This window comes from Callionymus lyra, chromosome 16 (assembly GCF_982586985.1).
Source record: "Callionymus lyra chromosome 16, fCalLyr1.hap1.1, whole genome shotgun sequence".
Taxonomy (NCBI): Eukaryota; Metazoa; Chordata; class Actinopteri; order Syngnathiformes; family Callionymidae; genus Callionymus; species Callionymus lyra.
In genome coordinates, this window is record NC_141833.1 from 12,812,286 (window position 1) to 12,838,639 (window position 26,354).

Below are 26,354 nucleotides of genomic sequence, written 5' to 3' on the forward strand. Positions count from 1 at the left end.
TTTTGGTGTCGCAACCTTTTATTGAAGGTTCTTCAACACATCTGAGGCAGGTGATCCTCAGGTCAACATTCGGTATCTTGACTTACAACAGGGCTAGCGGCTGATGCAGGGAGACTAATAGCACCACAGGTAAAAACAACAGTGACGGTCATGGGATAAACATTTTTGTGAGGCGGGGATGGGGGCCTCGCCGGGCCCTTTAAGGTTGTCCAGACTTTCAGCGTGACAGTTGTTTCTTTCCTTGGTGCAAATACGTCTCTGTTTCCTACACAATCGTGTGACCTCGGCAGGACTGTCTAATATAACCAGGCCACCAGAAAGATAATCCAACACATGTTGGGTCCAGCTGTTCGTGAAGACCAGATGAGGCGCCCCCCTTCTGTGGTGACCGATCAGAGTGATGTCATTTCCTGGCAATTTGGCCAGAGTCAGGAGCGCCGGCTGACCCCTTCATGTTGGCGCGAGTCCGGACAAGCAGGCGGTCAAACGAGAATGCAGAATACCTGAGTTGATATCAGCTCAAATCAAACGCCTAAAGTATGTGAAGATTGGACACTGGGTCAAATTTTACCCTGAATTCAGCCTTCCAGGCAGACATTTTCCAGACTGCGTTCTGTTCGGACAAGCTCGAGATAATAGGAATAGTTAAGGTCAGCACCATCTCCTGATATATATCCCAGAATGCACAGCGACGTTGTCGTCCTGAAAGGCTTTACTCAGGGTAGGGATGACCCCCTGCTGGGCCACTTTTCTTTGACAGTGTTTGGTAAACAGGTGGATATCTATCATGGGACTACATCTAAAATTTACTGGGAAACGGACACCTTTCGCGACACGGTTTGGTGGAAGACTCCGTGGAGGAGCGAAGGGTAGTCTGCCACGCGGAATAGGTGGCGCTGGGCGTAGGTGATGTCGTCGCGCCGGCCCCGGCTCACCAGGGTGCGCAGGTTGAGCTCGTTGACGTGCGAGCCCACCGTGATGACGTAGAGCTCGATCCCGGCGTCCGCCACCTCGCGGACCCGCTTCTCCAGCAGGGCCTCGGTGATGCCCTGGGACCGGCCGTCGGAGAACAGGACCACCTTCCTCCTGCTGCCGGACGCGTCGCCTCTCCCCGGTAGGCTCTTGACGGCGAACTCCAGGGCCTCCAGCACGTTGGTGCCGTCGTTCTGGTACGCGGCGTTGTCGGTGTGGTAGGCCAGCAGGGTGTAGTTGTTGGTCAGGCCCTGTTCCATGCGGGCGTTCCGGCTGTACTGGGCCAGGCCTACTCGGACGGACGCTCCCCTTTTCCTCTCGGCCGACAGGAAGCGTTCCGTCAGCCGGTTGATGAAAGACTTGCTGGTTTGGAAGTTCTTCTGGCCCACACTGGCCGAGCTGTCCATCAGCACCAGGATGTCGCTGCTCTGAGAGAAGGTGACTGCGAATGACAAACATATTGTTGAATATTAACTTATCATCGGCAAACAACGTAGACACGACTCCAAAAAGTAGGTCAAACTGCCGGTCGAGTGGAAGAACCTATATTCAATCCAGATACTAATCCATATCTGGCTATAACACACAATAGCTGGGATAGCTTTAGTCCATGCCATTGACATCACACACACCAAGCCTTGCAGGAGCCAAGGCCTAAAGCAGGCAAGTTCCCCCGATACATTTGATATGATTTATTAGGTCTTTCTTTGTTATTAAGATTCAACTTGACCCATAATACACTTATGAGAAATGTTTATTTCAACTCAAGGGTGTACCTGCTAGCTTAGCTCTCCAATAAAAACTCTAGCTGAAGTCTATTTTAAGTTATAATACAAAGGAAACATACAAATAAACAGGGATTCATGCCTGAGGAAGGCATGAAATTGGCATAATTTTCCATATGGCCCATATGTAAAAAAAAACATTTTTAGTCGCATACAAGAGCTTGAAAATCTGAATTAATATGCAACGAAAACCAGTTCACACCATTGCTTATTGGTACCTGGATTCATAAGAGCTACGTTACTCCCGTCCAAATGGCTAATTTAGGTCATGATTTTGATAGTAAATCAGAACAAAATATGCAGGTAGAATTTTTATGGAAAATTGGATTATGTTGTTACCGTCTGGAGGAACCCGGGGGTCGGTTAAAAATGCTTAGTTATTATAATAATTAAAAGGAAAACTGACTTTAACGTCCCCTGATAACTATTCACTCACCAATCAATATTTTTTGGGGATTCTTTTCATATTCAGCATTTACAAAGGCAGGGCTGTCAAACTCCAATCCAACTAATTTATTACCGAACAGGACGTAAGATTTTGATATCATCTTTGAATTCTTCGAGGCTCAACCATCATTCTTATCTTATCTTAAACATGCATCTTTAAAGGTGAACATATCAAAATGAACAATTATCTACTTTGATTTTGAGACAACCATCCGACAAGCCACTGGGCCAAGAGTTTGATGTGCAAAAGGGTCTGAAATCTTAAACCATCTCTATTCTGTAGAGTTTTTATTGGCTTTGGAAACTGTTATGGGATGTGTCAACAAGTATAGTTTCCCATCCTCACTTTGTCGTAGCAGATATTTGACAAAAATATAAAGAAAGTCTTACTTGGACACTTGTAGTCGGGGCATCGCTTGTCTGCGGAGGAAGAAACAAGAACAAGATGTGATTCAAGATCTTGAAGAACATGGCGAGTGCTAACAGAAGGTACCTTGGCAGATGTTGGACGTGAGGTTCTGCAGGAAGGTGTCATCGAGCAACTCGGCAAAGTTATCCAGGACGAAAGAGAACCCTGGTTTGGGGTCACTCTTACACACCAGGTTTCCGATCTGCTCCTTGTTGGGCTCGCGGCCGTAGTTGTCCTTGATTCCTATGCCGCCCACCTGAACACCAGCAGAAGGTCTTTAGAGGAACGACGCTCGAGTAAGAGTCGCTGCGGGGGCTACTGACCCGGATGTTCTGCCCACAGAGAACGTTGAGGGGAACGTTGTCCCGCTTGGTGTCGGAGCGTCCGTCGGTGAGCACCAGGACGACTCGGTTCTCATGCCTCATGAACTTGGTGATGTTCACCACGGCGAAGTCCAGAGCCTCGCCGGTGTAGGTGGCCTCGGCCAGCCACGTCATGTCCTTCACTGTCCTGAGCGGAGAAAATAAAAATCTCATCATCCTGTGGTCCGTCTAGATCAGGGGTGGGCAATTAAATTTCCTCTGGGGCCAAATTATATACTGTGAGGGGCCGTCAATCCAAAGGAGAGGAGCGAAGAACTAAAATATGACAGAAAAAATTTGAAAAAACAAAGCAAGTAAGAATAGTAAAGAAAGAAATATCAGCATAAAATAAACCTGGCTATGTCAAAACACTTTTATAAACCTTTCTAGTAAAAGAAAATGATGGGAAAATAACCTATTTCTCTAAATATGATGTCAATAATTTTGATTGGCAAGACATTTTCATAAAAGTAAAAACAAAAAAAATCAGAAAGGAAAAAATATATATATATATATTTAGAGTTAATACAATAATAAACTCAATATTAAATTGAAAGCTGTCGGAAATAATGTCTATGTTCTACTCTGACCTCTTGAGGGCCGCATGAATACGGTCAAAGGGCCACATGTGCACTTTGCCCAGGTGTGGTCTAGATTCAATTCCATCTCTCGAAATTTACTTCCATCTGCTTTAAATCTGTTCATCTTGCATCTAGTTATAGACGTACTCACACTCAAATCTGTGGCCCTCATGACCCAATTTGGAAACAACCATTTACAAATGGTATCAAGTATTTATGAGCGAGAGTGAGAAAGTTTCTTTCCAGCAAAGGCATTAAGAATTGACATCTTTACAAAGGAAGAGAAAAAACAACAACTATTTTCACTTTACTCTCCTAAAAAAAAAAGGTGCATTTCAAGTCCAAAACTCATCAACGTCAAACAATCTGGTGCCAAAAGCACCCAATTATTTGTTTTTATCAACATGTGGAATCCACTGGAAAACCAACAAAGCTGGAAAACATATGCTCATTAAAAGTCTTGTGTGATGAAGTTAAAACGGCAACATCTCCGGTGCGTGACTCGCGAAAACGCATCATAATAATGAATAAATAAAAAATAACTGAAATCAAATCAAACCTTTAGGTAACACATAAAATGAAACTACTTTGTTTTCAATCTTAAAATAATCCATTCAACTACTGCTCAAATAGCTAAGTTAGCATTGTGGCTATAGTTAGCACGTGTAGCATTACTTAAAGTACGGTAAATGTTTTTGCCACATGATAGATAACCACATGACTGTATTACTAAAGATAACTGTAGTGCTTAAAATACATTGTTAGGTATAAATCATTTTATATTGAGTTTGATTTTTAATTTTTATTCCATGCTAATGCTAAATGGCTAACTTAAGGAGGAGTATTACAAATTGTACAAATTCGCCAAGTATGCTTAAAAAAAGGGCTCTTGAAAAATGGAATTATTCACAAGCATACTTGTTTTTTTTTGTCATCAAACGTTGACTCACTGTTTGAACTCGGCCAGAGTTTTGATGTTGGTTCCCAGCTGGTAGACTTCTTGAGCTCTGGAGCCGCTGTACTGCATCACGCTCACTCTGGAGTCGTTACCTGTAAACTGGAAAGAAAAACATGTTGTTTTTTTTCGTTTCTTTTTCTCCACAGTTTGTGTTTTTTTTTCTTCTTCTGTCAACATTTCTGCACCTCCACCCATCCTGAGTAATTATTCCCAAACAGGAAGAGAGGAGTCATTAGAGAGACGTTAAAATAATAAGCAAAACAGAAACATTCGTGTCACAGGGTCTATTTTTGTGTGTGTTCTCATGCGAGGAGGACTCCAGTAGTTTGAAAACAAAAAACACTCTTAGGGAAGAGTTGAATTATCATTGTGGTTCCCATCATGCGTCAGCCGTAAATTCTTTATAAACCTGCGACTTTCATTATCCACTTTAGCCGCCATCTTAGTCATGACTCGGTCTCACCGTCGCCCAAGTATCTCACACAGACCAGGGACTAAGTGTCATGAGTAACTTGAAACCAACCAGTTGTTTTGTTTTTCAAGTAGCTGTAGCTGATGATGATTAAAAATGTGAAAAATATATATATATATATATTAAAAAAAAAAAAATCACATTTTACGTTAATTTCCTATATATCTATAGACCTTTTTTTTTTACTTTTTCTTGAGAACCTTTTTTTATAAACCTTAAAAACGGTATATTTTAATAATTTATCTTGTTTATTGTTATTTTTTCAACGTAATTGGTTCGTCACAACACTTGTAGGGTAGATTAGAACGTTTAAAGTTCAACTAATGTATTGATTTAAGTGTCTCTTAAATAGATGTTGGACTCTATCTCAGTGTCTGTTTGTACAAAACTATCTTTTCATTAAATATTTACATTAGAAAATGTGCTTAAGCCCCGCCCACTGAAAACACTTTTCTGGAGATTAAATTTGGTTTAATATAACCACGCCCACTCTGCTGTGATTGGTCAAATATGAATGCTTGTCACTGCACGTCATCAATCACTGAAGTCTCCACCTCCAAGGGGCTTGTTGCATAAACAAAGCGGGCGTGATTACAGATGGCTGGAGGAGGAGTGAAGCCATTATTATGTCATAATGTAACCTCTTGTTCGCCCAGATTCCAGACGGGGGAGAACTTTATAAAGTTCAAAACATGGTCATGATGAGGGACTTACTGCATCTTGGAGAGGAAGACTTTAACATTTGAAACATGTGTCAGAGTCAGAGAGTTGGGTTTTCAATTTAGGTGCCCTTTAAATAAGAGGTCATAGAAATCGTACGAGCAAAAAAATAAATCTAGATAGTTGTAAATCACAATGCCTTCAAAATCTTTACCTTGACCTGCTGATCCTTGATCAGTCTATCGATCAGCATGATGATAAAATCTTTGGCGAGAGCGAAGTTTGACGAGCCGATACTTTCAGAGCTGTCCACGATGAAGGCCAAGTCCATCTCTGCACACTTGCACTCTGGAGGTGCGCACAACACACACGGTCACGCACAGCCAGATGAAACCTAGAAGAAGCTGAAGAATTAAAAACTCACCGCAACAGGCTGTGAAGGACAGAAGGGAAGAAAAAAAAAAACACATGTTACAGAATGTTTCTGGTTGATTTACTCTAACATGTTGGACATGTGGTGTTCTAACTCACAGCAGAGCTTCATGATGATATCCAGAATTTCACATTCCTGCGGGCAGGAGAGCAGGTTACTGTATGAACGTCCAATGATAAATCAACTCATGTAACACGCTAACAAAACACCCGTTTAGAAAAAAGGTGAAGAAAAAAGAAAACAAAGCGACTCCCGGTATCAGGAAATTAGGTGAGTGGCCTCACGCTGAATACACAGACCACATTCAGAAACGCCCCAGTGGGAGAGATCACCTCAAAGCTGGTTCAGAAACTTATGGTGGAATTAAGATTAAGACTCACATCAGTTCCTGGTGGTCCTGGAGGCCCTGTGGGTCCCTGGAAAATGAAGAAGGACAGCTGCTCATCAGGATTCAAAGTTAGATCTCATTCTCACAATTCTAACTCCGATCATAGCTTCAACTGTTGCAGTACATTACGGGTGTGAGTATGAGTGACATGAATTCCTTTTAGTGTCATATATTTAATAATATACTTGCATTTGAGGCCAAATGGGCCACATTTGTTCATAGTGTTTACTTAAACTCTCTGGGGGTAGATTTGTTTTATATAATTCAATAAAAAAATAAATGTTTTCCAATGGAAGACTTTAAAATTCCAATAAAAAACGACTTAAATTGTTTGACTTAAGCAACTACTTTTTATATTGAAAACATTTTGGATTGAAGCAACCATTTTAGATTTAGAACCTCCCGTCAATTCTAGAGAAAAATTTTGCTAAGATAAGATAACACTTAAAAAAAACTATTGTTTTGTTTTGTTTGTGCACCATTTAAAACGTTAAAAAATGCCAAAAGTTGGCGTTAAAGTAATGAAGAAAGGGTTCAAGATACGCCATTTTTTGATCCTTTAGAAATTTTCAAATGGTCACAGCCGTCTCTGACATAAACCAGAGAATGTAAAATGATATTAAACCACGTAAAATAGAAGCTTTTTCCGTAGTATTTAACAAGAGCAGCAACAGGGGAAAAACGACAGTAAGTTGCGCTACTAAGAACTGTTAATGCTAAACACGGCAATGATGTTTTCTTGTGACGACCAAAACCATCAAAGGTAATTAAAGCTCAAATGAATGTGTTTGTTTCAGTTGAATTACATGGTTAATTAATTAATAAGGTAGTTTTTTGGAAACATATATCCAAGAGTAAAGTGAATAATGAGTCGTTTTTTTTGATTCCTCACTTGAATATGTTGTACAGTTACAGCTCGAAAGAACGCGATCCATTTCTTTTCGGTTTTAACAAGAACAAAAAGTCTCTTTGTCCAACCGGAGATCCCCTTTTGGCCGTTTGAATCCAGAATTGAACGAGTCAACGCTGGCGCCAACTCTGTGCCCCCTCTCTCTCTCTCGGCAGCAGCATGAGAATCTTCCAAGTCCCATTACTACAGTACTTGAGCAAACATCTGTTTTGTTTTATAAGACATTAAAACCAGTTTAAGAGCATTCTCCTTCTCCAACGAAAACGCCGCGCTCGTCTGCGTATGCGCTCACAGCAGACAAGAAAGACAGATGTGAAAAGATGTTTGTCTTGATGCTAAAAAAAAATCACAGAAAGCTGATAAGAAAAACAAGATTGTGTTGTACTGTACGAGTACAATTCTTTCAATGTCATTTAAGGCCAAAGTAAACGTTCATACTGTTCCCAACGATGACTAAGCTTTGCTCATTTTGGCCACATCTTAATGTCTTGTGGTTTGGAGTGGAGTCTTGAAAACCCCTTAAGCCAATGAAAGCAAATATTTTGATGATTAACATTGGTCGTACTCTAGTTTTGACTTTGATAAAAACAAGATGTTATTGTTTAAGAAGTCAGAAGAGGTGACTTTGTGTCCGTGTGAAAAGAGTCGGCATCTTCAGCTCAGGTCGGAAACAAAGCGGGACATCGTTGATGTGGGAATACTCAAGCTGAAAAGTAAAACCAGACTGTACTTTTTCCCCTTCGAGTCGTGGTCCAAGAAGTTTATGAGGACGCGATGAACAACGCTTCTGTGTTTTCTGTTGTTTATAGCAACAGTTGCTCTGCCATTCCATCAAATCATGTCTCACGCATTCATTTAATTCAACTGACCAAATATTATCATGTTAATACAACGTGATGCTTTCCATTTGAGAGGAACCTTTGCTCTGGAACATGAATCAACACCATCAGTCATGTGTGAACGTTTATTTCGCCTAATAATGTCCGTCTTCTGGGAAAGAGTCGGGAAATCATGAAGATGTTGTGCAGCATTGGTAGCTACGGTTGGATTTGGGAATTATTAGTGTTCGCTCACAACGTTTTGAAGAACATCTACCCCATCATCATTAGGCATGAGTGGGTCTTTGATGGATGCTTTACCTTTGCCTTTAAAGGAACCAAATGCCTTGGCTACGCTTCCCATTATTTTGTATCCAATATTTGACGCCATTTGGTGTAGAGATGTATTGAAATTCCTGGATAAAACTCCATCAATAAGTAATATGGTAAATAATTTAAACAAAATGATTAACTAATGGCTCAATGAAAGTGTTTCCCAACATGATCCTGTAGCGGACAAGAGTTCTCCCCAAATTCTCCAGCCACGAAAATCTCTTAACCTGCGCACACATGCACCTCAAAGGCATTCTTACCGGTCTGCCCTCGGGTCCACGGTGACCTTTGGCCCCTTTTGGTCCTGGAGGCCCGGGTTGATTGTTCTGGAAAAGACAGAGAAAACGCGCAGCTGATGAGAGACTGTTTACAACTCGAGGTAATTACAGGATATAGATACTTTTCAGCAGTCATTAGAATGTTTAGACGACGTGGTTTGTTGGAGACATCATGTGAGAAATAACCAAAAACTTGATGCTCTTGATTAAAAAAAAAACTTAATTCACAAATGTATACTTATGGTAACTATGAAACCGTACAACAAGTTGGAGATGAACAAAAAAACATTTTCGTGCCATTCGTTTTCCTGCAGAGGGATTTTTAAGGCTGGCTTCACTTTCGCAGGTGAGAGTATTCAAGTTTAAGGCCCGGGACTGTAAGCAGACCACGCTTGTAAAATAAAAAATAATGAGGTGGAGGAGGAGTAGGGGACAAGTCAGTGAAGCTCAGTAATAATGCTGTTTACATTCTCAGCTCAACCCCTGAGCGTAAAAGTAAAAGTGAAGTGCAGACGAGGTCACTGTCATCGTTTGCTGCCATCGGTGTAGAGACACTAAACTGTTGCACTTTAACCATAAAAAAAAAGATTATACAGTATATTATTTATTACATATTTTTGGTTCTCTTTTTACTCTGTATTTATTCATGTAAAATACACTTTTTGTATATACCTTATTTTCATTTAAATGTATGTAGGTCTCAACATATGTGTCACATATCCACTAAATTACTTACGCATCTTACTATTTGTGTATATATATATATATATATATATATACATACATACACATGTATATATATATTCTCTCACTGTATTCTACCTCACTCTTTTTTTCCATCCATCTGTCTAACCCCCTCCCATCCACCCTCCCAGACGTTCACAGCAGGTCAACACCGAGTCTCGTTCTGCTCGAGGTTCCTGCATTCTAAAAAGAAGATTTACCTCTTCACTGCCACACTGTTGTTCACTCTTTGTTGAGTTGCTGGGATCTGGTTTTCTTTTCTCCAATATAGTCTTACTTAAACTGTAAAGTGTCTTCAGATAACTTCGTTAATAATAAAAAATTGAATTCAATATAATATATACAAAGTATGTGCTTGTGTTTTGTTCGGTAAGAACGCACTTTTGCCAATAGGTTGCTTGTGTTGAGCAATGATGTGTCATATTCTAACTTGGAAAATAAAAAGTCATGCCTTTACATTTTAAATGTTCAGCAGGTGCAAAACATTACCTACTTAAAAAAGTAACTTGTACCTGATAAGCAGGTGCTCTGCTAAATGTGGCTTAATCCAACTGGCTTATAGTTAATGAGTTTTAAAGATAAAACTGGACTAATGATGCATAATTATCAGTGTTACGCATTCTTTCCGTTTCTTTTCTAATCTCCTAGATGACAGATATCTGGACTCTAAATGCTTCCCATGTATTTCGCTGGCCAAAACCACATCAACAGCTGAAGAGGAAAAAAGCAGCTGGTGTTTCTTAACGATGAGTGATCGGCAGATTCTGAAGAACTACTTTATAAGCAATTTCCCGATTGAACTCTCTAGGATCATTAAAGTTTGATCCCTCTATCCATCTAATTTTCTAGCGATTATATAAACACTCATTCCCACGGGGAAAATAGCAAGCAATGCTGGGAGTAATTGAAAGCACGTGCGTTTTCACAGGAAGTTGATGATTATCAAACAACGAATGCATCATAAACAAAAAAACAAAACAAAACAACGATGATTTCATCAAACACAAGCTGCAGGGTAACAGTGGAGGATATAGTCCTGTATAGAAGAAGTTTAATTCATAACACCTGGTCGTCCACACACACACAAGGTTCTTATTAGTGCACATTCTTCAGGTGGGTTACTGATATAAGACCGACGCTGCATCACAGACGCATGAACTGATGCCGCCATACTTGACCTGACCAGATGTTTTGCCTCATTGGTGTACGTCACTGGATACATTCATCACCGTTTCAAAAGATGAGAGGTATCACTTATCTACTCTGAGGACCCGACCCATGTAGCCTGTTCAGCTTTTGGATAACTATATATATATATATATATATATATATGATATTCAAACATTTATATTCTTTTAAACGCAGATGAAAATCATGGATTTAATTTAAATCTTATGCTTGAGACCGATTCCAAAAAATGTATTCAAAGATTCAAGTCTCATGATTTCCTTTGAAACTATCTTTCCCACAGCAAATCCCGAAGTTATGTGTTGGCATGGACGGAGATCTCAGAAACAATTGGACGCCTGTTCCCGGGAATACGGTCGTTAAAACCTATTAATAAGATGAATTCTAACGATTTGGAATCCTTTTAAGGTTTCCTTTTTTTCCCCCCATACTAATTTAATAAAACGATCATGCAACGTTACCATGGGAAAAAAGCTAAGGAATAAAGGCAGACGGTATTAAAAATATATATATATATATATATATATATATATATTGCACAGATGAACGTCTTTTTTTTCACCATTTAAATAAGAACTCCCAAATAGCACGATCAATTGAATCCATCAAACCAAGAACAAGATAATCTGACTTAAATTCAAGTTATCGATTCATGCAAACCACTAATGTGCAATGGTAGCATGCTAGCTTGTTAGCATGTAGTTATAAGATAACAAAAAAAAAAACCACCCCCTTAAATTTTTTCAGGTTAAACAAAAAAAGACATTGACACACATAGCAATATTTACGGTAAATTAATAAACACATGTATATATAGGGATTGTATACAAGTGGTGCCATATAAATTGCTGCTTGGATATATCAAATATAAAAATATGGAAATATAGGGTTGAATTAGTTTTTATTAAATAATCCAATTAAGTATTTTGTGTATTGAAAGATTTAATTGTTTTCATTTGTAGAGTTTTATTTTCAATATAAGAAAGTTGGTATAATAGTACCACCTGACTATACCAAAAGCTACTCGGTTGTCATGTGACCGTAGACAACGGGCTATTAGCAATTAGCGCCACATTGTTTTAGCGGCTTTTGCCATTGTGTTGGAATTAAAAACTAATAACATTCAGTTTTCGGAGTCACCATTCCTTCGCAGTGTTAGCAGAATATAACTTTATTTATTCTTGACATTTTATTGTTTAACGTTCATCATAGAAATCATTTAGCATTTAGCTTTAACTTAGCATTAGATTAGCATTATGAGCATTTGTGCTTTCAAAGTTTGAGCAACATACTACTTTAATTGTTCAGTGTTGTGGTGTAATACAGTAAGTACATTATGGTCTGCCACATTTAAGAGTTATATATTACTTTAGGAAACACTAAAAACAGATTTTGATTTATGTTTCTTCTTAATATGGTATTGTTTTTTTTTCCCCTCAACATTTCATTGGATCGCTCATAAATAAAAGGAAGTTAAATAAACAGAACTCTAGAGCGATGTCCTTTGTTGATCTTAATAAAAACTGTTACACACTTTAAAAACAAACCGAGTGATCCGCAGTTGTGACGTGATTAAAGGGGCGACAAGGTTCCGGTCGGGCACAAATCACACATGGAACTGATCAGCGCCCACGTGAGCGTCTCAGTATCGGACACACAAAAAAAGCCACGCATGTCAAACACGGGCAGCGGAGATCAATGGTAAACTGATCCGAGGCTGTAAATCCTAATCTTGGATCGTGTCAAACCGGCCGGACGACGACGGCGCAACCGATGACCAGATGACAGGAAAAGTTCAAACATGTGTTGAAATGTTTAAGTCTTGAAAAACGCGGTAATTTCAACGTAAACACGACCGAAGGGAACCCTCGGAGGTTAAAAGTGTTAAAACTGGCACGCTATACCACCAAAAGAGTAATGGAGTTCCTTTACGCTCGGCTCATTTCCTGGTAACCTTGACGACGACGTATACACAGCTGCATCAGCTCTAACTCTTCGTCCAAAATGACAAACACGCACACAAAGCGCTCTTGTTTCCTTCGTTTCTGACGACCAATTTCCTACGGACTTAACCCGACCAAAACCTGAACCACAACGTCACCTTCAGGGAAGTTTGCACCCGCAAGAGAAATAATATATGGTCGAGGTTATGGCTTCTTTGAGCCCCTACATGGATTCAAACGCTACCAATATGTCTGCGTGAACAGATTCCTGTCCCCACAACAAAGCAGCAACTCTCAAACACACTCTCCCAGACATGAAGAGTTTCCAGCTGCAGACCAGAAGGAGAGTTAAAACAAGATAAATGTCCTGAGAGAGGGAGAGAAAAAAAACTATGCAGGAATCTAAAGGGGAAGCATCTCTGAATTCTTCTATACGATCTTAAAGGAAACAGGGTGTTCGGCCAATAAAACAAGCCTCATGTGACTCATATCCTGCCGACGGTTTGAGCCAAGAGTGGATTGAGAGGAGATTAAGAAGGATCTGGCGAGGAGAAGAGAAGTCAGACTCACATCAGGTCCGGGATCACCAGGCTCTCCATCATCTCCTTTTGGTCCCGGGGTCCCTTTTCCTCCCTAAGAGATGACAAAACACTTAATGTTGCCTCAGCATTTTTCTTTTTCTATTTTCGCCGAATTCTAGCCACGTACCGGTTCCCCTGAGTCGCCCCTCGGTCCGCGGTGTCCCTGAAAATAGTGAAGGCAGGTTATGAAGATATAAAGACACATTCATATTTAAGAAACTCACCTGGAAACCGTTACAACCGGCCGTTCCGTTGCCTGGTACACCATCTTCTCCCTGAAAGATTTACAGAAACGGTGATGAGGAACGATGCCGTATGGCCGACATGTGCGTCTCACCCTTGGCCCCATCGGGCCTCTGTCTCCCGGAGAGCCTTTGATTCCTCTCGGTCCTTTTACTCCCTGGAACACAAAGCAATTGGATTGATTGAGAACACATGAGATGCGACCAAAGAGTCTTGTTCTTTCAGAATCCTCTGATGTGGGCCCAAGATCAAAACCAACATCTTCCCCTTCGTGGTTTAAGCTGGTTCAGCGGGGTTTTTTTGTGTTGTTACGGTTCCTCTAAATGTGTCGTACACATGATTCCTGCAGTGTTTTTTTGTTTTTTTAATAGCACATGTGTGTCTTTAGACGACCGCACGTTTTACTGACGGACTCACCTCAGGTCCAGGTGCGCCCTCGTCTCCTCTGTAGCCAGGTGGGCCAGTCTTGCCGGACTCGCCCTGCACAAAAGAAGGTGTGAAAACAACATTCAAGAATTAAAAGACTTGAAGAAGGATGAGGTCCTTCTTCAAATATTTGACCTTTTCAAGTCTTCTACGACCAAATGTTAATTCTTATCTTATCTCAGTTTATCTTCGTTTCCGTTCGATTCATAATCGATGCATAATGTCTGAAGAATGTTTCCATGGTTTCCTGTCATTAAAATGTCCTCAATTGGGTATAAAATACATATTTCCCTATTGAAGATTCACATACAGCATTTTAGACTCGAAGAAAAACACATACAGTATATAATATACTACAGTATAGTGAACCTTTAAAGGTCCCTACCAAAGAAAGTAAATTAATCATTTGTCATTTCCTTGCTGCTGTCCCCGACTACTAAGGGGTATGATATGATACACATCACGATACAAGTACAAAAATATGATATACTGCGATACTGTAGGAACAAAGATATATATTTGTAGTATTGTCAAGTACTTGACTCTGATGTTGTTTTGATTATGTCCAAACATCAGCTTTAAAAGCGCGGTTTGTAGCTGTATCCTCTCATCCTAAGTCATTGAACGGATCCTGCAGGATTTCATTGTTCCTTTAGCTGCATATTGAATGCCGCCATCTAGCAGGCAGAAGTTTAATTGCAACACAAAAATGAACAAACACGGTCAATATTTGCATGTTATTGCAAGCAAAAATGTTCAACAATAAAAAAAACAAGTATAGTGAAAAAAAAAAAAAATCTCTATATATAAAGTAAGAATAAAGAGCAAAATCTACGAAAGAAAATGGATGAGGATTAGGAAAAAGTGAGAATTATGAATTAGTATTTTTGATTTGATACTTCCCGGAGTCCATACACAAGAAATTAGTTAATTTCCGAAAACCTTCATTTTACAGTTGGGATCTTTATCAAAATACAATTAAACATATTTTTGGGAGCTCATTAAATTGACCGGTTTCTCTGGGAGTTGAGATCATTGATGAAAAAAGGACACGACTCCTGCTATTCAAATCATGAGACGTGGTGCTTCATTTTGCCATCTTTCAGCCCATAAAGGGTATATATTCAAAACATAATCAATCTAGTTGTAATTGGAACATAAAGCTGAAAGAATCCTCTGCTTGTTGTCAACAACATTCGTTCCTCGTGATATTAGATTGTATAATTCTGAATTTGGGGTCAGGAGTGAAGTGAAAGTATGACGTTATTCCATTTTAATTTTATATCCTTTTTCTTTGAATTATTTCCTTGGATCTATGTTATTTTCACTTAGTTCTGTTGTTGGCACTTAGTTCCAGTTCACAGCGAGTTTCATAAAAAAACAGAACAAGAACAAAGTTTCCCCAAGGAGATCACCAGACGGACAACAAATCACAACTACGTCTTTTTTTTTCTTGCGTTTTGATTAATCAAGTGAAAGTATTTCTGGGTGAGACCGTGTATATTCCAAAAAAAACATAAGGAGTCTACTGACTCCTTCAAGAAACACCTTAAGACATTTTTATTGGTGCAGGCTTTTCCTTGAATTTCTGAGACTCTTGTGTTTGTCTCAGTGTTATCTTGACCTTTATTTTGCCTTGAAGTATTTATTTTATTGTGTATTTTTTGATTGTTTAAGCAATTTTTGACCCTGGTCTTGAAAAACACTATAAATACTAATTACTTACTAAATAAGTAGTTTTTTAAGGGGGTCTTAGGAAGTCAAAAAGGAGTAGTTGTACTTTACCTTTACCTAACTGAGCTTCATCAAATCATCTATTCTAGACTTTCCTTCCAAAGGCCAAAGCTAACGTCAGTAACACAATCGTGTTTCCATCACGACTGAATTTACTCATTCAAAAGAACACAGATGCAGGCTTGTACTTCTTATGCTTCTATTTACAGCTAATTCCACTGACCACCACTATGTGTCAGTGGAACCGACACATCACGAGCAAAACAAAAGGGCGTGGCACATGAAACGCTTCCAAAGCGGACTTGTTAAGTTTTTTTAAAGCACGTTTTTTTTCCACTCATAAGGTGGTCCGACAAGTCAGTTATTCCATGTTTTCGGATCATTCGTGCTTGATTAAGCATCGGGAGCACAAAAGAACCATTGAGCGTTCCGACGGAGCCACAAGCGCTTGTAACGTATCATTATTATTTCTCTGCCCACAGCCTCGTTAAGACAAGAAATGTTAAAAAAAAAAAAAAAAGAAGAAGTTGTGCGGCTTTTGGCTGCAGGACTGGAGGAGAAGAACTGAGTCAGAGAGGAAAGTCTGAGAGGTTTGGAGTTCCCTGGACAAGTTAACGACAGAGTGAGGGGGCGGACTTGGAGCGGGAGCGAGTGGGCCGAGTCTTGGCGGCCCGTCAGACTCTACTGAAAGTCTAGAGTATACAACTGGAGAGGGGAATTAGGAGAAGAAAAATAGAATATAGTGATAAAGATGCTTCTTAAGGAGAAACGTTTTTAAGGAAAATATTACGTAAAAATATCAAATTATGAGTAAAGAATTATTGCCATAAATGCAGTAGATTTTTTGTGTTAAAAAATACATTTATTATTATTTAATTATCATTTATTTTTACAATAAATAGTTAATTTAAAAGCCACATTTTAAAAAATAATTTCATTTAAAGTGAAAAAATTAAGTTAAATAAAAATAAATAAATAAAAGACAACAAAAATAAAAAAAGTTAAATATATAAATTATTAGGTAGTTAGGTAGAACTTTATTAATCCCTCAGGAGGTCTCTTTCGGGAAATTTTTTTTTTTCCAATTAGCCACAGCAATACAGCAATTATTCATAAAAATAAATAAAAATAAAATAAGAACAAGAACAAAGAGAAATAAAGAGAAAGAACAAGATGATACAATCCTTGTCTAAAGATAAAGAACATAGATCAAAGAAACGAAATTTAAAATATTTAAAAAAAACAATGAAAGTGTTCTTACAAAATGTAAGACCTCCAAGATATAAAATATTTAATTTAAAAGAAATCAGTAATAATAATAATACAGATTTTCTTAAATAGTTAATTTGATTAAAAAGAACAAACTTTGAAGAGATTAAACTAAAGCATAGGTGTTGAAGGATGACCTTTAGAGGACACGTCACAGAACATTATGCTCTGCTATGGAATGTTACACAATATTAATAATTGATGGGGGAGAAGTGAAAAAAGGTTTGTTTAGTCATGAATGCTAACAAAGACGCGACTGTGTTTATGTGTAATAATAATAATAATAATAATAATAGTAATCTCTATTTATATAGCGCCTTTCTAGACCAGGGTCACAAAGCGCTTTGACAGCCATTCACACATACTGATGGGAGTATAATACTTTGTTGACTCACAGGGTCTCCGTTAGGGCCGGTCTCCCCCTCTCTGCCTGTCTCTCCACGGGGTCCTGGGTCTCCCTGGCAAAAAAAAAAGAGAGACAGTTAAGAAGACGGCAAAGATGGTGAGTCAAGAAGATAAACCGTTAACAGAGGGAGGACGCGATGAATAAAATGGTTTGTATTTCTGAATCATCACTGACCCCTTCTCCTCTCGGTCCTCTGTTCCCACGTGATCCTTGCTCGCCCTTCTCGCCAGGAGTTCCCTGCAGGGAGTTGTTAAAAGTCAATAAAAGTCGGCAGACAATAATTGATGGTAAATCTGTGCATCAGTTTACTCTGTCTCCAGGAGTTCCATCCGGCCCAGGAAGTCCCTGAAAGACACAAAGATCATATGATATAATTAAAGTTATTTAAGATGAAGGTTTCTGATATTCTACAACTTTTCTTTTCTCACATCATCACCGGTCTCTCCTTTGTCGCCGTTAGCTCCTGGGGGTCCTCGCTCACCCTGGCGAGAGTCACTTGTGTTATAAACCGACACGAAACTCTGGCTTTTGTCAGTCGTCCCTGTCGGCGCGCGGGATGATTTACCTGGGGTCCCAAAGGTCCGTAGTTTCCAGGCCTTCCCGGTTCGCCGTCTTTTCCTGTATCTCCCTGAAGAATAGTCGGATTGGTTTGTAAGTCAAACAAAGACTTTTAAGGGTTCGAGACAGAGGTGTAGGTCCGGACAATCCATCATGAAGTGACGGAGGCAGTGAGGGAAAACTATTTTGGAATACGTTGTTTAGTGAGGAATTATGGGTAAAGAGACAAACTTTTCTTTAAAAAAAAAAAAGGGTCGGATTTGATTCGAGGAAGATTAAACAAAATAACGATACATGTATTTATATCTAAAGTTCACAGTTGTGAGTTGAAAGCTGCAGGCCGTGTGAAATTGAAGCAACTGGCCAATCCTGGTAGTCAATTGTATATTGCAGGGGTTACGTTTAAATAAAAACTTCATTTTTTTTTTCACGTTTCATTTAATAACAACTTACAAACTCAAAATTGCATATGAGGCGTCATCCCCAACTCCGTCGTAACAGTGATCTAATGAAGTCCCATAATGCTTTGCCGCCCAGCCAACCAATCTCAGCTTTCGATCACTTTTTAAATAACAGCATTGATGACGTATTTAAATACTATTGTAGTGACCGATCAAGTTGTCACTATATGGAGCAGTGTGTAGAAAGGCATCCTGGGAGTTCACCATTTTGTTGGCACCATAAGTAAGGTGGGTGCAGTAACTAGGGCCTCCCACTAAGTTCTAATAAATCACCTTTTTATGAGAACAGCCATTCCTGACTACTGTTTAAATATGTACTTATGTTTGTAAAAAAATAATCATTGAGAAACTTAAATTAAACAAGGGCCAAAATATTACCTTAAAATATAAGATAAGCAAATCTAATTCAAAAATAATTTGACAGTTAAGCTACATTTAGTAACAATCTCCAGATGTTAAACATTGTATAAACATGTTCAGGACTTTTTCCTCTTACTTTAGTTCCTTTCTGTCCATAAGGACCGGCGTCTCCCTTTGGTCCTGGTTCTCCTTGCATTCCCTGGAAGCAGCAGCACAGTGTACTTTATCAGAAGCAGCTGAAGCCACAAGTATCGCACATAGTTGTCGCACACGTGTTTGTGTGCAACATGACCATATAGCTCCTTCTAAACAGGCTGACAGCGGAGAATGTAAACCAAGTGATTAAGCTGCGAGATCCTCCAGGCTCGGAGCCGGACGTGGTCGTGAGTGACATACCTAAACACACAATCAAAGCTAATGGCTAATGTGTAAATAATGTGCTTGGTTATCTGGCAGATACTGGTAGTGGTTTATCAGATGCTGTAAATACATGTGGATGAGAGAAGATGACATCAGCGGCGTAAAAAAAGGTGGAGAATCTTTCACTCACATCTGATCCTGGGGACCCTTTGCAGCCAGGAAGTCCAGAGAAACCGGCCTCTCCCTGTAGCAGATCAGGGACACCCGTGAGAACCACAAACATAAAACGGCTGACTCATCATTTTCACTCACCTTGCGCCCGTCGGTTCCATCGTTTCCACTGTGACCTTTGTCTCCCTGTGAAGCGTTAAGAGAGTCACTCGTAGGTTCGACAAGAGACCCAGGCTAGACGGATAAACGTGAAACTCACCTTGTAGCCCTTGTGTCCTCGGTCACCCTGCGGAGGGAACCAGAGTCAGTACAGCTCAGACATCACAGGTAAGAAACAAACAGAAATTTAACTGTACCTTTCCTCCTCGGCCACCGCGGTCTCCCTGGCAACAGACAAATTAAACGTTAGACTCAAATGAGAGGAACCAAAATCAAATTAAATACTTAAAAAATAAGCTGACAATATACAGGACACAGAATATATTTACTTAATTAAATAGTTGAAATTTGGAGCAGTCCGTAGGTGGCGCTGTTCATAATAATAATTGCCTGTGTAGGTTCAATTATTGATGTATAAAAAGGGTGTTTTACCTTCATTCCGTTGTAACCATTAGGGCCGGGGTCTCCAATGCTGCCCTGTAATGCAACAAAGTAAAGCAAAGTTAGCAAGAGTTTCAGAGTTTGACGGTTGATGCTGCAGAAGGACCTACAATGGCGCCAATATCTCCTTTTTCTCCAGGCATGCCAGGTCTACCAGTCTCTCCCTGCGGATAAAAAAGTAGGATTTGTGAAGCCGTGTTCGATTTACTCATCCGTGAAGGTATCGTCTCACCCGTCCACCTGTGTCTCCGTCTGGTCCGCTGGGTCCTCCCTTCGCCTGCAGGCGGACATGACACGTTGTTAAAAACACCCGTGCTTAACCAAAACATTAACAAGGTGATAATGGATAACTTACGTTGCACTCAAACGAGCAGCACTGAAAAATAAAAAGACAATATTTAATCAATAATCATCCTCCATTATATGTATCTAGAGCAGAAGCTGTTCAAAACTTTTTTAAAGTTTCGACTCATTATTATAAAATTGAACATGTCAAATATTTATCGATTATAGTAAATAAAACACTTGTTTCCATCTGAAACAGGGGCGTCTTTTAGCCGTTCTTCAGCACTAGTTTTATGTTTACCAAATTGGCACGGAACCGGGAGGATCAAATTCCTTTCCTTCAAACTCATTTTCAATGTTATTGTTAGTCTCTGTATAATCGTTGACATCCATTATCTCTGTTCCTTTGTAGACTTAAACGCTGGCATTTTTACATCCCAAAATCATTGATCTAGAAGTTTTTATTTTATTTTATTTATTCTGCACTTTTTTTCTCCAAGTGAGTTGTTCGATTACTAGTTTGTAACAGTGGAACCAAGAGCTTATTATTCAGAATTCTTGAGCTAAGAAGCTAAAAACTATAGAAGCTTAAAAGGAAACACAACATTATTGACTTCTGTATGACAAAACTAAATAAAATAAAATGTGTTCCTGATCATGTTAATTGCAGTTCATACTTTTCCAAGATGTTGATGTCGATTACGAGTCTCTTTTACTCACCACATCCTTTGTTTGGTTTGTCTGAGAAGAGAAAAAAGAATCATTGAATCTTGAGAGAATTGAAGTAACTGGATAAATATTACATAACATTGCTTTCGTGAAGAGGGCATTATTGTCATAGTGAGACTTACGATCATTTCCACGATGGCTCGGATGGTTCCCATCTTGGTGGCTCTGGTGTCGTCCGCGGCGGTGAAGTTCTGTCTGTAGTTGGGGTCAGTGGCGATGACCGACAGTCTGGTTTCCTGCAGGAGCACAGACATGAACCACATCGTTATCAGTGTGATGCATGTGTCAATGTGTTTAAGAGTAACTTCAAACTTTAAGTGTAGATATGTAAAGTATTTGAAAATGATTAGAACAACACTTTGGTGTTCATTTAAAAGTAACAACTGAGTTACAATAAAACCTATTTTTCTAAACAATAACACTTTTGAAATTTTTACAATTTCTAGAGTAGATTGTGTAAAAATAAATAAATCAGTATTCTTAGCTAAAAAAAGACAAAATGGTTTAGGATAAGTATCGTCAAAGGAACTGGACAAGCCAGCCGTGAGCATAATATTTTGTATTGTTAAGTTAAGAAGTTATATACTTCTAATAAACTTCTTAACTTAACAATACAAAATATTATGCCTATATACCATTTTTTTTAAATATCTGAAATAAAAACTAAATGATAGTTTTATCACAAAATGGCTACTTCGATACCTTTGTTAAATTATTTTAGTTTATTATTATTATTTTTTTTGTATGACTTTAGGAAGCATTATTTTAACTATGCACCTACTCAATAAAAGGGAACCAAACATTTATTTGGATTTTAAACATCCTTTTTTTAAACGGAGTGAATTAAAAAATAATTGAAACAGAATACAAGCCATATATCCATCATGTAAAGTGGAAATGATACAGATTGAAGTGGAATATTTAAGGAATATTCTAGTAAAGTTGTGGGTCTTCGTGTGCGCACCTCTTGATCGGGTGAGATGGCGACGGCGAACACTTTGACGCCGTGACTCTTGGCTTCGTTGGCCGCCTCCTGGACTCCTCCGCATGGCTCCTTGTAGCCAGTGATGGGATGACCGTCGGTGACCACCACGATGTACTTGTTCTCATGATAGTGAGACCCTCTGTGCACATAAACAATGATTTAAAAAAAATCCTTGTCCAACTCTTTCAAAAATCCCCGTGATCTGCCGTTACCCCATGAGCAGCTGTGCCAGACCCTCCTTGATGGCACAGTCGGTGTAGGTGCCTTGGCCGATGAAATCGATGGTGTCGATGTCCCTCTTCAGGGCCTGACGCTCGGTGGCCATGTCGCTCAGCTGTCGGACCATGACGATTTTGTCGCTGTAGTGCAAGGCTCCAGAGTTCCACGTCAGGTAGCGGTCGCATCGGTGGCGCCTGTAAGGTCGAAGGTTAAAAGTCGCACCAATCCCGATGTGAAGAGGTCGACGATGCAATAATCGGAGGCTTACATGACTTGCAGCTGATCGATAAAGTCCTTGGTAAAGCTTTTGATCTGATCTATGTAGAAGTTGGGGGGTTTCTGTCTGAGGGCCACACTCTCAGAGGTGTCCAGCACGAAGAAGAGGTCAACAGGGCAGTCTGAAGTGCACAAAGAAATGAGTTAATGCTTTGAATTCACGTGTAAGGCTGTAAAGATTTCCCAGCCAACAATTTCAATATTGTATAATAAGGTGGTAATATCTGGAAGGATTTGTTTGTTAGAGCAGTGAAATATCATGTTTCTCAAAAAATATATATAATTTAAAACCCTTTAAAGGGGTTCGATATAATATAGCAGAAAAAAGTTTATTGTTTAAAATAAATAAATAAATAAAAGGGAAAAGCAAAATGTTAATTGGCAAAAACATTTAATAACTCATGTAAAAAAATACTGCAAAAATATATTCATACTGTGTAAATAATGTGTAAAAAATGTAAATAGTTCTTAAAAAGAATTCTGAGAAAACAATATTAAACTTAAAGAAAAATAAGTTCAAAAATTGATTAATTAACCAATTAATTAATTAAGATGAAAATATGGGAATTTGACCCACATGTGCAGCAAATGTCAACCAGAACATCAAAGCATGAACTTACATTAAATCTAATTGGGTTTATGTCTGATGTCACAACACACAATGCACTATGTACAGCGTCAAACTCGAGGTTTGGGGGCCAGATTCACCCTACCAAGTCAATTTATTTGGCCCGCAAGAGCTTTAAATATTGTTGTATTCAATCATTTAAAGTTCACCAAAAACAGATTATTTTTATAGACGTTCTACATATGTCGTTTAGATTTATGAAACTAATCTCCAAACTTTAAAAAAAATGTGATGAAAGATGACAAAGCATCTGTGGTGAAGGACGATTTATGCAACGACCTCTAAGATGCTTAATGCGATCAATCTGTTCAGACTCTTACTTCCTGATTCAGGAGTTCAATGGATGGAGTATTTGAGGCCTATGTTGAAATATTTGACACTTTGCGTCATTGAAACCATTGTGTCACATACCTTTATAATGATAAATTGTTAAACATTGACATAATTACTAGTGAAAATAGAAACTATATTGATATACCATGAGTATATAATATATAAACTGAAATCTCATGTTGCGATACTCATAGTTTCAAACTGTGGTGCAAAAAAAAAAACATAATCTTTGAAATAGAAAGTTGGACATTATGATGAAATTCCATTCTGTGGAATTTAAATAGTTCTTGTTGTATTTCAGGATCAGTGTATTCCATAAATGAGTGTTTTACATGTCATATAAATATTATGAATGAGTACTTGGGGAACACAAAAATGATTTAATTTGATGTATTATAAATAGAGATCATGGGAAAGAATGGGAAATACTTTCCACGAATTCTTTACCTTATCGAAGTACAGTATTCAAAATTGTTTCAATTTGGGAAATACATTTGAAACCTATAGCTGTTGGAACATGTGACGCTCATAGTTTGAAAAGATGCAAGAACTAACTATCCAGATGGAAAGTATATTTAGCATTTAGGCTCAAAGCTTAGCTAATCTTGACCTAATCTTTCATCACTTTGCCATTTGGAATTTCAGTTAATCGTAATTAATGTAGTTCCTGTGTTTCCAACTCAAATTCCAAACCAAAAATGAATGGATTCGAATTTTGCACAAGCCGGAATTAAACCTAAAACCTTCAATGATAACCTAGCATTAGCACTGTCCAATCGTAACGCAGAGAGGTGGCCATTGTAGACCCTGACGTCCTCTTCTGCGTGAGCTGTAACAACACATGCAGCAGAGGACCACACGCTAATGAAACGAACCCAGTGTCAACTCAATGCGGTATATTGAGCTTAAGCACTTGGAGTTACAAACACAAGTCATGTACCATGTTCATTTGGTTTGATTGACAGCTTTAGTGGTTACATGTATGCCATTATGTTATGATTACACATCATGACCATTACAAGGCACAGTTTACTCAAGGTCTCAAAAATAATACCTACGATGATATGATCTAAACCATAGTTAATAACAATATTTTCAAAAAAAGAATTTCATAATTTCCTTTCATGATGTGTCACATCTGGAAAATCTGAATTAGATCATGACAAGGTTTATACGAGTTTGAAAACAGGTGACACGTTTCATAATAGTGTTAAAAGGAGTTCAAAGACTCACCTGAAAACTTTGCCTTTGTCACTGGAAGTTGCGCTCCAGCCAGGAGGACGCACATCAGCGCCAGGAGAACTCGGAGAGTCTCCATACTTCTGCAAGAAAATCTGCTAACTACCCAAAACAACTAGAGGCATACAAGGATGCCTAGAGAGTCTCGAAACCCGCCTGTGCCGACCCCCCTAAAAAAAACCTTCACCTTTGAGTCTTTAAAAAACAAATGGATGAAGTTTTATTCTGAACCAGCGCTCCGCCGCAGTTTGTCCGAGGCGAGAGCCAGAGCGCGCAGAGGAGATCGGGAGCGCGCAGAGGAGGGAGGGAGGAGGAGTTCTCGCGCATTTGGCAAGAGGAGGCGCAGGGCGCGCGCAAATGAATCGGCTCATCTCCAGACTCGGATATTTCCTTAAAAGGCCGACTTTTCAAAGACCCATTGTGCTTTTCATTTTAGGTCGTTGTTTATTTTTAAGGAGGTGATGACATTGTTAAAAGAAACTAGTTATTATTATTGTTATTATAGTTTTTTTTGGGGGGGGACAACGTGTGCACAAACTTGTGCAAAAGATATATAATGGCAAGCAGCTGTAGCATCATGAGTTCATTTTCTTTCTAAAGAATTTCTGAAGAAAAAAGGGAGGAGGGGTTTCATTACATCTGGTTCACTTCTTCGGACCTGACAGGAACATAAAACGTTTTTTTTTTCAAATGGTTTTGGGCTGAGGTATGGAGGAGGAGGGGGAGAAAGGGGGGATTTTTACCAGTAACCTGAAGAGAAACAGCATCATCTAGTGGCTCAGATGGTGGAAGGGGTGACATGTAAAGGAGGACAAGGCTGGAAGTGTGTGTTTGGCAAGGTGTTAGTGTGGGAGGATGTTCCATGGTTTTTTGGACAAATGAAGACTCACATTTTCCACTGAGCTCACCCTTTTTTTTGTGTAGAAACATGGTAGGAGGGCTGAAAAAAAAAAAACGACATCTGGGAGTGATCGGGGTTTTATATGTCAAGCCTCCAGTACATTTTTGGCAGCATCACATTTGGTCAATTTTCTACCATGTTCATGTTTTTTTGGGGGGTTAATCAGTTCATCGTGATCAAAGGGGAATAATACAAGTATATATGAGTGTTCTTGAGGACATGAGGCTGGCAGGTGTGAGTTGACATGATGTCACACTGAAAACAAGGTTCTGCAGGATGAAAGAACCAGATAGAAAAAAAACCCGTCTGGCTTGTGTCCGGGGGCGTACTTTAGTAAGTACGTTTCTGCAGAATCACTGGTGTTTCTGAGTCAGAGAAAAAGAAAACAGTAAAAAAAAAAAAAAAAGACTTGATTACTTCAGTGTGGCTTTAGTCGGGGTTTCTTCAGAACTTTAGTCCTCTAGAACTGTAATTACAAAAGTATGACTGAAGACTAGTTTTGGAGGTTTTCTTTTAACCAGCCAAACTATGTAAACTAGGGCAGATGGAAGAGATTATTCCCATGTCAGCATGACTACACGAGGAGCAGACACGACTTCAGAAGATCTAGACAGCGGTCTCACAAGACAGGAAATGGTCTAATCATGATTCTCCACCGGGAAAATGACAGGAAACTGATAATGGCCATACGACCCCCGTTATCACCCCCCCCCCTCCCCCCTTTCCAAATGATACAAAGAAAAGCAGAAAGAAAAAGAAAAACAACAAATACACAGTAGTTATCAATTCATATTTGGGGTTAAAAAAATGCAATTGGGAACTACTGCCCTCTAGTGTTACAGCAGTGCGAGTTTCACTCTCTCTGATCTAAAGGGCTGCTTTCTTCAATGTGTACATGTTTCTAAATGT

The 26,354-nt window shown here is 39.1% G+C and overlaps 1 protein-coding gene across 1 annotated transcript; it reads right to left on the minus strand.

Annotated features, from left to right (window-relative positions):
- col6a1 (collagen, type VI, alpha 1) lies at positions 1-24,831 on the minus strand. Its single transcript, XM_087811228.1, has 35 exons — positions 24,539-24,831; positions 22,337-22,466; positions 22,062-22,262; positions 21,829-21,988; positions 20,987-21,100; positions 20,856-20,876; positions 20,206-20,226; positions 20,083-20,127; positions 19,961-20,014; positions 19,842-19,886; positions 19,607-19,633; positions 19,510-19,536; positions 19,392-19,436; positions 19,270-19,323; positions 18,856-18,918; positions 17,906-17,968; positions 17,769-17,822; positions 17,650-17,685; positions 17,515-17,577; positions 17,330-17,392; positions 13,923-13,985; positions 13,600-13,662; positions 13,487-13,537; positions 13,390-13,425; positions 13,252-13,314; positions 8,789-8,854; positions 6,460-6,495; positions 6,178-6,214; positions 6,071-6,079; positions 5,861-5,994; positions 4,507-4,613; positions 2,937-3,123; positions 2,698-2,869; positions 2,595-2,624; positions 1-1,414 (listed from the first exon to the last, which is right to left on the minus strand). Exons 1-35 carry the CDS (start codon positions 24,621-24,623, stop codon positions 807-809), a joined length of 3,033 nt encoding a protein of 1,010 aa, XP_087667354.1. The 5' UTR covers positions 24,624-24,831; the 3' UTR covers positions 1-806.
- Positions 24,832-26,354: the final 1,523 nt, after the last annotated feature.

Coding starts and splice junctions, on each gene's coding strand:
- col6a1 (XM_087811228.1), bottom strand. CDS start 24,623: ATGGAGACTCTCCGAGTTCTCCTGGCGCTGATGTGCGTCCTCCTGGCT. Junction 20,877..20,986: donor GAGCCATCGTGGAAATGATC/GTAAGTCTCACT, acceptor TTCTCTTCTCAG/ACAAACCAAACAAAGGATGT. Junction 18,919..19,269: donor AAGGGTCCCCAGGATCAGAT/GTGAGTGAAAGA, acceptor TGCTGCTTCCAG/GGAATGCAAGGAGAACCAGG.